Below are 12,651 nucleotides of genomic sequence, written 5' to 3' on the forward strand. Positions count from 1 at the left end.
TGTTTGTGCAGGTCAATTAGCCACATTTCATAAGAAGAAGAATAGCATAAAATATTTTTATTTGTAATACTGTTGAACTATGTTCTTTGCAAATCTGCTGGCTGAGGTTTTGAAGATGCAGAAGTCAGAGAATGTGTCCATTTACTGGGGAACTGCCTTGCATTTTAACTGCTTCTCGTAGCAACAGCTGAGCTTTCTATGAGACTGATGTGATGGATTTGCAGGTATTTGAAAAAACAGAGGTGCTGGGATAGCAATGATTCTTTCTTAAAGAAAAAAAGTCAGAATCTTACTGCATGTGCTTAATGTTCTTCAAAAGAGAATAAGAGACAAGAAAAGATCTCTTATGTACTTCCAACTGAAATTTTCATTTTCCTTGATGTACATAAAAATATGAGCATATGTCAACACAGCTAAGAGAACCTTATAGAATAGCATAGTTTTAATTGGTCATTTAAGTTTAAATGGTTATAATATGTTAATTGAGCCGGACCAGTTTGGCTCAATGGATAGAGCGTTGGCCTGTGGACTGAAAGGTCCCAGGTTCGATTCCAGTCAAGGGCATGTACCTTGGTTGCGGGCACATCCCCAGTGGGGGGTATGCAAGAGGCAGCTGGTCGATGTTTCTCTCTCATCGACGTTTCTAACTCTCTGTCCCTCTCAATTCCTCTCTGTGTAAAATCAATAAAATGTATTTTTTTAAAAATATATGTTAATTGAATTTATATTTTTAGGGTCCTATGGGGCCTCCAGGACAAAAGGTAAAGTATAAACAATACTGTCAAAGTAAGTATGCTCCCATTGCCTAATGGCTAAGCATGAGATTGGATGGGATTAGCTACTGTAAGTGGTCTGGTTTATGCAGCCTAAAAATACATAGAATGTGAGCCATTAGATTTCTAATCAATCTCATTATAGACAATCCAGAGCAGACTCTTTTTATACTATCTGCCAAACTTGTAGGTTATTAAATTTTTAATTTAAATACTGATTGCGGCATCTTAGAATGTGAAGGATCATACAATGCTGCAAATGAAATGCATGGCCTTCCTCAAATATCTGATTGCCGAATGCCCACAGAACTGATCAGACCAAAGGATGTACTTGTTGCTTGGTGACTGTACTCAAGTGGCCCACGAGTGCCTTCCTTTGCTGAGATAATCTGAAAAGTGACTTCCTGATGGTCATTTCAACATTGTGCGTGGTCATCAGAATTGACCATTATATTCTAATGGGGAGGGTCTAGAATTTCTGAAATTACACCAATAGTGCGGTATAAACGTATCAGTAGCAGGTAGATGGCTCTTTATCAGCAAAGTATCTCTAAGTCCCAGTTGCCCATTACAACCTCCTGCCCCAAATGGGGAGGAAAGGGACATTTAACCTGTAGAAAACTAAAGAAAACGATTGTATCACAACAGGTGGAAAAGTGATTATCTTTGTCTTTGGAATCCATCAAAGATAGAGACTTTTTATCCCCACGCATTGGGCATGTGGCATCTGTTGAAACATAATCCTGCAAACCAAGTAAAAGCCAATGAGTTGTGAGACAACTTGAGTATAGGAACACTCTGTCCTTCGCAATAATGTCTCTATTAAGCATGGTGTGAAATTGTAAAGCTAGCCTAATCCACATGCAACCAGGATAAAATTACTGCCTCAGGCTCTGGAAGTACTTTAATGACCCACTCAATCGAGTCGTGGAAGCACTAAGAAACTTGCCATCTCAACTTGTTTTGTTTATAATGACTGTATTTTTAATCGACTTATGTATAGAGCAGTTTTAGGTTTATAATTACTGCTTTTTTAAACTTTGCCCACTATTATTAAGAGACTTAATAGCTTATATAGACTATGAAAAAGCTGTTTTCTAGTACTAGGCAAAGAATAAGCACATTTTCTTTAAAAATGGTTTCTCCAGAGCCTAAAACGAAGGTGTATGGAAGGAAATGACATCACTATTTGAAAACATTTGTTAATGTTACTGTATCCAGTTCAATGTCATAGATATTCCTCAGGTAACAGCTTGCTTATTCTCAGCTCACCCTACCTATGTCCAGCCATTGGTGTTCACCCCATAGCTCATGCACACATGTCCGAGTGCCTGCACGCATGCGCACTCACTTAATATTTTATTACAGAAGTCAGGGTGTTCCTACTCAGGGTTTAACATTTGTAACATTTTTCCCCGTCTTCTTTGCAAGACACAGTCACACTCATGCGGCTCAGTGTGCTCCCTGAAAGTCTGGGGAGAGATGTTGTAAATACAATAAATTTGAGTTTTACAACACGGGCCCCTTATTTGACTAATTGTGCAACAAGTGATTGTTATTTTAATTACCTTTTGTTTTGTGGTATTTAAATTCATAAAAATTCAAGAGTTGCTGCTACTGCTAGGCATTTTCCAGATGGAACTAAGCCTGTTTATTTCCTAAAAGCACCCGAATTTAGAGCCATGTGGCCTTGTGACAGCTGTGGATCTCAATTTATGATGTTACTTTCTTTAAAATCTTACTGCAGTTTGGTGGATATGGAGAAACAGCTAAATTTAACTCTGTAGTTTCTGAAAAAGCTTGATGAACCTGCTTACCTTGTTGATTGTTTAAACATAGAGGTTAAGAACCGAAAAACGTAGCCTCCCAGATATGTTTTGGTAAGATAAAGGTATGGCTGACATAACTAACACTATAAATTTAGCACTGAAATATTTTGTGATTGTGATTATCAATTTAATTTAATCACGTGTGTCCTTAGGGTTCTGTTGGAGCACATGGAATTCCAGGGTTGAATGGACAGAAGGTGAGTGCTATATTTTTGATTGTTAGGAGATGACTAAAATTGCAAAATTATTCTAATCAGTAATGTTGGTAATAAGTTTATGTGCTTATAAAAACTCTATAAATACTTTTGAAATATAATAAAATTAATGGTCAAATTAGTTTAATTTTTGAAGATGCATTAAATAGAAAACCCTTAGAAATTTTTTCCATTTTATTTTGATAATTTGTGTAAGAGCTGTACCTTTCTCATAAGTATATATGGAATAGGGAAACTGCTATGTTTAACACAAATTGTGATCAATATATGCACTCCCATTATTCTTGTCAGGGCCATAGCAATATGTATTGTTTTTCATGAACAGAATTTATTCTTGCAGTGGGAATCTATTGAAATCTGAATCCAGAAGCAAGCTCTTTTTACTGATAAACAAAATTAGCAGTTAAACAGACTTGCCAAGCTCTGGTAATACACTTCTGTTGAACTGCTAATAATGAGGGGGGCAGAAATAAAGTTTAAAAAATACTCACAACTCTACAGAGACATATCTATGTGCATATATACGTTTATCCCTGCAACATAAGTACTAGTGGGGGAAAACATGTAGCTGTATCCCACAGCTAGGTGTGGATTCTGTTCTCCTCAGTAGTCCTGACTGTCTTGTCAATCTGGAACCTCTACAGAGACCAGGAAAACCCCAGTGGCAGGGAATAGAGCCACTAGCCGGGCCAATGCTTTGGAGCCAGCGAGCTGAGCTAGGGCCTTGCCTGTTCCCCTCAAAGGTTTTGGACTGGCTCTGTGAAATCCTGTGATCTGTCAGTTTCTCTTCCCAGAGGATTTTAAATCTATGCACTCTGGATTGATTTCTGACATCACAAGGAACCCAATTCTTACAGACAAAATAAACCACCATGTGACCTTCTCCAATTCATCTTTTCTTCTCTAATAAGATAAAAAAAAAAAAAAAAAAAAAAAAAAAAAAAAAAAAAAACCAACCACAGCTTAAAATCTACTGAGTGGCTGCAAGCATGGGTCTGCCACTTAGAGACAGTGTGATTTTGGCCCAAACTTTGAATTCTCTGGCCTCAGTTCCCTCACCTGCAAAAAGGAGGCAATAGCATTACCTGGGGGATTGAATGAGTAAATAGGCATAAAGCCCTGATGTCAGTGATGTAACTCATCATCTTTTCCTTTATTTCATGTTAGTGAAATCCTGGCAATTTGATGGATCTATGTTTGAAAAGAGGCCCTTAGTTTCCAAATGAAATCAATGTTCTCAGCCAAGGCTCATAGTGTCTTGAAATCCCCCAACTAAACACTGCACACTTATCAATAATGGACTGCCCATGGCATTCAGTCCCATGCATACCCATTTGTTTTACAAACCCTGGTAAAGAGAGAAGATTAACTTTCTGTCTGCAACGTGGCAGATCAAGGAGAGAAACAAATAAAAGTTCAAAAGTGTATTCATTGGAAGATAGATTTAAAAATTACATAACTTGGGCTATAGAGAAAGTACAACATGTGGGTGTAGCACAAATGTTGTTTTTAACATTGGTGAGAAAACAAACTTGCACCTGAGGTTAGTGTCTCCCCGTTTCTTCTTGGTTTCTGTTCTTTTTTCAACGGGGAGACAATCATGAAAATTTATAGGAACCTTTAACCTCAAACAAGACAACTTTAAAACTGTCACATAAATGCTTATGAAGACTGCATATATTTTATTTTTGCAAAGGAAATTTGCAATTTCCTTAGCAAGAGAAAGGAATGTGACATTTTCTTGTCCTAGTCACCACATTTAAATTATATTTCAAGGAAATAGTCAGTTAATATTTGCAGTTTTATGTCTTGTTATACATCTTTGTGGCATTTTAAAGTGTTTTCTGTAAAGCCCAGGAAAGCAAAATTATTTCACACTTTTATGAAGGTAGCAGCAAAATGTAATTTAAAATTGTTTTTCCTACTTCATAGAACTTAAGACCAGGGGTGTAGGATTTCTGTTAATCCTAGTCATTATCTGACATTTGTAATATTTGGCATATCATCTTTAGGAAAACAAAGTGCAAAAAAAAATGAGTCCACTTCGCTGAAACAGCAGGTCATTTAGAAGGAAAAACAGAGTTGGAAACAGAGTTCTATCCTTAGAGCACAGGAAATATGTCTTGAATCTCTAGAATTTGCTTCTCTAAGAAGATAGCTTAAAATGACATTTTTTTTTTTTTACAAAAAAACAAACAAAACACTTCAATGTCTTTAAATTGTCTTGAGAAAACATTTTTTCCACATTACAAGTTTACTTTTTCCACTGATATACTTTTAATGCATAGAAAATAGTTTTCAGACAATGGTTAAGGAAGGAAATGATTTCTGAGTCATAAGAAATATGCCAAATGAAAACCAGGAAATATAGAGGGTAATGGAAAAAAGTAAAAAACAAAACAAAACAAAACAAACAAACAAACAAACAAAACAAAAACTAGGAAATAAAATGATTTTTCTCCTATAAAAAAAGAAAGAAAAGTAAACTGCATTAAGAAAATTTTTGTTTGTTTTCTACTGGAACATTTTCCATCCACTTAAATTCACGAACTTGGTAATTGGCTTTTACGAATCAAATATTTTTTTTTTTACTACTTTTCTTTAGATTTTGGTTACCTTGATTGCTAATCTGAGTGTTTCTTGTTTTTGTAATGGTCTTCCTGTTCTTCAGATCCCAGTAGGAACAAAGACTTACATAAGCAGTAACATGGTGTGAACTCCAATCTAGCTCTTTCGGGCATCACAAATGGCTCCTGAGCACTCTTCTGTGATGGGGAGAGGGGGTTCGTGGGGGTGGGGGGAGGCTAGAGAGGCAAAGGGAGGAGCATGGACTCTTCGGGCAGAGAGAGGGAATGCTTCAAGGCCCGTCCTCCTCTGGACAGGTCTCCGGATGTTTCTAAGGCTCAAGTATGAAATACAAGTGCAGAGTTGGCAGCGGTAACTAGATGACATCTCTAAAGTCAACATAATATTACTAGATGCCAGGTGCATGAAAATGCGTGCACGAGTAGGCCTTCCTTCCCCCGTCTGCCAGCACTGGCTCCCCTCCTGCACCCAGGACCAGGGCTTCCCTCTGGCCCTGGCTTTGTCAGGAAGGACCTCCAGAATGACTTCAGAAGGAGGTTTGGTCTAAGTAGCATATGATCCTTTTATTATTATAAATGGGTGCTCAATAATGTTATCATTATTATCTATAATAGTAGTATATTAGGGAGTTTGGCTGGTTTTGTTCAGTGGTTAGAGTGTTGACCTGTGGACCAAAGGTTTGATTCCTGGTCAAGGACATTTACCTCAGTTGCATGTTCCCTGGCTCTGGTCATGGTGTATGCGGAGGCAACTGATCCATGAGTCTCTCTCACATTGATGTTTCTCTCTCTCTCTCTCTCTCTCTCTCTCTCTCTCTCTCTCTCTCTCTCTCTCTCTCTCTCTCTCTCCTGCCACCTTCCTCTCCCTTCCCTTCTCTAGAAATCAATGGGGGGGAAAATATTCTCGGGTGAGGAAAAAAAGCATTTCAGCAAAGGAGCCCTAGGCTTAGTCTCAAGTAATAGCAGAAGCCAGTTGACTTCATGAGAGGGAGATAATATGCAAAATTTCAATTAATATAATGTGCAAATATATATATATATATATATATATATATATATATATATATATATATATAATCTCTAAATATGAAACATTTCTCTGTCCCCTGGCACCCACCACATGCCCCATACTAGGTAGCTGGGATGTAAGTACTGCAGACATGGGAAACAGAAAGACGCATCTCATTGTCTGAAGGCTCAGCCACTGGCAAGAGCTAACAACGTAGGAGCGCTGTCCTGGAGTGGGGACGCTCTGTGTCCTCTGCCTCATTTGCAGCCTTTGAAAGGCCCTTTTCCTCTCTGGGACAAGCAGCTTCGTTTGTAAAATGAGAGTGGGGCTGTGCTAATGTATCTCTCGGTCCCTAAGCGATGCTGTGTATCTGCGAAAAGTCACTCCTGTCTCATTCCCAATTCAACCAGCTGTGAGCACCTGAAGTTGTTTCCACAATTGGGATTTGTTTCTAACAAATAGCTGAAGCGGTTAGAGCAGATTTAACACCATCCTACCTAAAAATAGGGAATGTTGTCCCCTTTTTAGGATAACTTTTTTGTAATTCTTATGAGTAAATCTTATTGGCAGAGTATAATTACTATTTTATTTGTACTTCATGGTTCCCTTCTCTTCCCCCCCCCCCACCCCCGGTCCCCACCGCCAAGAGAGAGACCACATACAAACACACAAATATACATATGAATATTTGTAAATTAAACCTTACTTCTAAGATATACTGGAGAAGTCTATGGGCTTTTAAAAATGATTTTTAGTAGATCTCTTTTAAACTGAATCATCTTTTGACAAAATAAATTGCTGTCTACAATATATATGTATCAGAGCTTTTAAAATTTCAGCTCTTAATTGGTGTTATTAGAATCCTATACTTTTTACTTTCCACATTTCCACATTAATTGGCATCCATCAGCAAGTCATGATGATACATTATTTGAACAGCAATCAAATAATTGATTGGACTGTGCAAATGTCATAGAAAAGCAGCTTGTGGGGAAGAGATAGAGTGCAGTCAAAGTCTAATTTTTGCATCATGAAAGTCACATCCTTGTCTCTTGGTTACTGTAAAAATAATATTAAATATTTTCAAGATTAAAAACAAGTTATTTTTGTCTAAGCAAGCTGGAATTTTTCTGAGGTCCCAGACCACAGGGATTGCTTCCAAAGCAAAAGAGAAATATCAGGTGATCTTGTTTTGTGTATTTTTCAAGGGTTATTTTAAGACTTCAAAATAAAATATAAATTAAAAATTGCTATGAATCTGCCCCAGATAGCAATGTGATTTTTAAGTCACATTAAATTTTAATTAGTTTACAGTTATGGTATTTAGACTTCCTTTTCATCTCTTATCCATGGGTCTCACAGTTCTTTACTGACATTCATGCTCACAGCATATTTCTAATGGCATTTTTATTGTAAGCATATCCAGAGAGCAGATAAATTGAAGCTCTCAGACTTCCAAAGGTCAAGCTGTTTATTAAAGTCTATGCAGGGGGTTATGCAAGGAACTCAATATTTTTTATTCTTGATTTTTAATGTAACTTCAAAATCACTGACTATCCTCTTTTCTTTGGCTACCTTGACTGTATCATTAAACAGTCTCAATTAAATCCCTGAAGGATTTGACTATGTTATACCCTGTTTCCCCGAAAATACGACAGTGTCTTATATTAATTTTTTCTTCCAAAGTTGCGCTAGGTCTTATTTTCAGGGGATGTCTTATCTTTCCATACGCTAGGTCTTATTTTCGGAGGATGTCTTATTTTCGGGGAAACACGGTAGTTCTGCTTGTTTTCTGGTTAGTTTAAAATTTGCCTGTAACAGAATTTACCCAATCTATTTATGACTTTTCAATTTTAGACTTTAAGTAAAGATATTTAAAGTTAAATGAAGTAATTAATTTCTGATTCCAGATTAATTAATAATTCAAGAAAAGTATCTTACAGCAATTTAGTTCTTTTGTAGGTTAAAGTTGAAAATTACATTATTTTTACTAATTTTTTTTATCTTTTAAAGTTAGCAGTTGTATGCAGCAGAAATCTAAAAATACGTTTTGTGGTTTTTTTTTCCATCTAGTAACTAGGTATAACAATAGAATGCATTCTTCTTAAAGAATCATCATTATCATCTATTACACGATATTTCATATCCTCAAATCACATCACCCCTGAGTGTGATTCACACATTCTGAGGCATTTTTACAGTACAAATTTACACTTAAAGATAATTTTTACTCAATTCTACTTAAGTGAGACAAACAGTATTTCTATTCTTTATGTAATTAACTTAAAGTTCCTTTAGAGAGGAATATAGTTGAAAGGGGTAATTTTATGCTGGCTCGAAATAAAAAAATGATAGTAACATACTTTTAAAACCACTTTCCCCTCACTCTGACTAGGCATGTTACTATCAAACTAAGTGTGGGGAGACGTGAAAACAGAAAATGGAGGGAACGGGATAGGTGGGGTGAGGGGTGTGAGAGGAAGGGAAGCTGCTCACAGGCTGTTGCAAAACAAAGACATAACCAAGCACATGTGCCTGAAGGTATTGTGACATCATCAACACCACTTGTTTTCCATTGTAAAATACACTCTATATTATAGAAGGGATCACAAAAATACCAATTTACTAGATCTCATTAAATTGCATACATAATTTAACAACTTTAAAAAAAAAAAAACTTCCCTGACATGTGATGTGTCCATTGATTCACTTATTGCCTTCTTCAACCATCTGTTCTGCCCTAACTCTTAAATATAAGCACCATCGGAGCACAGACGTTAAAGCTCTCTCTGCCCTCATGGAATTTCCAGCCAGGTCAGGACGATGGAAATTAAAGGAACATTCTTACTAAAATCTGTTAAATTGCAGTGCTCTTAAGTACCACAGTGGAGAAGCCGGGGCAGCCTGGCCTGGAGCAAAGGGTCAAGAAAGGACCTGAAGAGGTGATTTTAGGGAAAACTTAAAAGATGTACAGCACTTGGCAGTGGGAAGAGAACCTATCACTAGGCTTCAGTACTTACACATGACAGCTCGGTTTTTAGTACAAATTTCACAAACCAAGTGCGTCACTTAGAGGTCAGATCTAATGACACAAGAACAGCCCTGGCCGGTTTATCTCAGTGGTTAGAGAGTCAGCTGTCATGCAATAACGTATTATGACAATCATAACACATTAACATCTTCCCAGTTCCCTCCATTTGATACCATGTTCCCCACGGGACAGTAACCATTCCCCAACTGTGAAACAGCATCAGTGGGGCTAATGGATGAGGAATTGCATCCCTTTCGGGATTCGCTTCTCTGTCTTCTCTGCCCAGGGCCAAGAAGGAAGAGTGCAGTGTATAACCATTACTAACATTTCTTCAGCACTTACTAACATCAGGCATTGTCCTAAATGTACTATGTATGTTTCCTCATTTATGCCTCACAGCTGTTCTAGGAGTTGGGTACAGTATAATGTCTATTTTTCTAAATGAGAAAACTGAGGGGAGCACAGGAAGAACCAGTGCTTTGCCCAAGATCATCAGATATTTGTGGTAGGCTCAGCTTCAGAGTCAGGAGGTCTGCCCCAGATTTAAGTGTGAGGATTTTATGCATGCATATTAGCATAACCAATGGACATAGACACTGGGGCAGTGGGGCTTGCCCACGGTGCAAATGGCTGAAGGGGTAAGGGGTTGACAAGGATTAAACAGGGAAAAAGGAGACGTATGGAAAACTTAAGAAAATAAATAAATAAATAAATAAATAAATAAATAAATAAATATTTTAAATTCTGCCCCAGCTCACTCGTCACTATTTGTATGACCGTGGACAAGTCACTTACCTTCTCTGAGCCTTAGTTTCTCTGTTTGTCAAATGAGGATTATAACATTTACCTCAAAGTATAATCAGCAAAAATATAGAAATTAATAAATATAACTGTTTATTCAAATTTAACGTAAGTCCAGACTATTTTTCTCTGTGAACTGGAGACAGTGGTTAGCTGCTTCCACTGAGTTTCTTCCAGTCCCATGGAGAGTTGAAAGAAACATGCACTGTCTAATTTAGAAGAGATCCGTGTAGCCAGGGAGCTGACCGCTGTGTTGAATGTTGTTTAACCCGTCCTAGCAAGCGCTCCCACTTCACATGTGCCCCGTCATCATTTTGACATTTTGTCTTTCAAAAACATCTCTTTGTTCTTCACCTTTTTTTTCCATGAGAATACACGCAGAGAACAATTTTTTCCTTGTATGCAGAAAAGACCGTCCTCTGTGGCATCATACCCTGGACGGTGTGTGCCCACTTTTGCACCTTTCTTAAGTTAAACAGGAAGTCCTGGATAGTGTTTCTTTTAGACCCCAGCACATGGTGCTCCACGTCTGGCCCCCCTTGTCCCTCTGATACATGGGTCTTATCCCCATGGAGTGTAGGGTCTGTAAGGCCATGGGGCCATGCCTGCTCACAGCCCAGTCTCCCCACTTCTAGATTATACCGGGCGCAGGAATCCCTCCATTATGGTCCTGATTCTGCTTCCAGTACCTGTAGTGGCCTTGTCCCCAAGTCTGTATTCCCAAGGGTGGGCCGCACAGCCAGGTGTGTGCTCCTAAGCCTCTGGGTGGCCTCGGAGCAGCTACCAGTGGGATCTGTGGGCAGAACTCCCAGGCTGTGCTCACACACAACCCCAAGGCTCTTCCTGCCAAACTGGAGAGCTGGGGCTGGGAAGAGGGAGGACATTGGCATTGTGGGGTGGTTGGGGGAAGCCATGGACTCCTACCCAGACCTTTAAATTTTAGGGATGTGCTCAAGGTAGATAATCTCATCTGCATTAAATTTCATCCAAATAAGCTCAACCTAACTACTTTCTGTGACCCCTAAATTCTTACTACGTCTGCATTTAAATTTCTTTGTTCAAATTATATTTGGTATGTTTCCATCTCAGGAACAGTACAGAAAACTAAAAGAAAAAGAGCTAACCAGCAGACTTACTCCTGAAATAGTCCATACTGTAATATCATTGTTATAACTATCATGTTTTCTTATTTTACAATTTTAGACAGTAGTACTTTAAAAAGAAAAAAAAAAACCTAATGAAGGCTTGATTATCAGGTTTAGTTTAGTTATTACTTTAATCAGTTTAAGACCCATTTCAGTACATTATCTGAAATAGAATATTTTTATTAAGTTCCTGGCTGCTAGACCTACTTTCCTACTCATTAGTATCCATAGTTCCAATGCGGACGGAGAGAAGCTAATTTTAGGGCTGGAGTTGGCTGATTAGAGGAACAAAACAAAGTCCTCAGAAGGGGGCCAGAGCTCTGACACATGACCAACCCTAACCACTCAGGCCAGGGCCCTTCTGATTTTCCTTTCACCATATTACAAAGCCCCCTCCACCTCCAGGAAAGAAACAGAAAAAGAAGTGGGGATTGGGTATGCAAGTAGAAGCTTTTGCAAAACTGCTGAACAGGAGAGAGAGAGTGAAGCTGAATTCCCAGAACTGCCCAGGGAGGGAGGAAGAGAAAGAAGGAGGGAGGGAGGGGCTGAGATGGGAGGGGGAGAAAGGAGAAGGCAGGAAGATGAAGAAGGACTGCATGCTCTGTGACGTGACAGCTTCCCGAGAACACCAGGTATTTGGGCCTGAGCTCCCAGAAGGTCTGGGGAGAGTGGGGTTCTCCAGGCCACTGGCTGACTGACATGTCGGAATTGGTCTGGGGCAAAACAGAGGGGACACCTGCAGATGCGGGACCGGAGAGCAACCTGTGAAACCGGGACTTGAGCCAAGTTTAATCAGATGTCTAAGGAGTAAGAAGCCACCAGTGACATCTTTAGTCCAACAACAACAAATAATAATAATAGTGAAACCAAGTCTTAATTCTTTAGAGCCGGGAGAGAGGAAGCATTTAATTCACCCCTGCACTCTGCATAGAAGAAAAACTAGACTCCACAAAAACTCAAGCCATTAGCTCCATGTCCCAGGACCAGAAGTGGAAAACTTCCTGAATCCTCTCTCCTAGTTTATTCTAAAATTAAGTAGAAAAGAAGCATCAAAATGAATGGGATTTTTGAACACAAGTTGCTCAAATAGAAGGAACACAAGATGAGAAACCAAAGACCAGCTTCTAACCTCACATTTTCCTCTCTGCAGCCAGTTCCTCTGGGGGAGTCACTGCCCCTCTCTGAATGTGTTTCTTCATCTGTTAAGAATGAGGTTTGGTTCACCTAAAACATTTCACTCTTTTGTGTATGTTTCTGCTTAGG

General features: G+C 38.7%; 1 protein-coding gene across 1 annotated transcript in view; it reads left to right on the top strand.

Annotated features, from left to right (window-relative positions):
- Nucleotides 1–12,651, top strand: part of COL25A1 (collagen type XXV alpha 1 chain) — a 459,898-nt gene that overhangs the window by 351,166 nt on the left and 96,081 nt on the right. The window contains exons 12-13 of the mRNA XM_084880782.1: nucleotides 735–761; nucleotides 2,755–2,799. Coding sequence (XP_084736908.1) covers nucleotides 735–761; nucleotides 2,755–2,799 — 72 coding nt within the window. The remainder of the gene's footprint in view (nucleotides 1–734; nucleotides 762–2,754; nucleotides 2,800–12,651) is intronic.

This window comes from Pipistrellus hanaki, assembly GCF_964339955.1.
Source record: "Pipistrellus hanaki genome assembly, chromosome: 1".
NCBI lineage: Eukaryota > Metazoa > Chordata > Mammalia > Chiroptera > Vespertilionidae > Pipistrellus > Pipistrellus hanaki.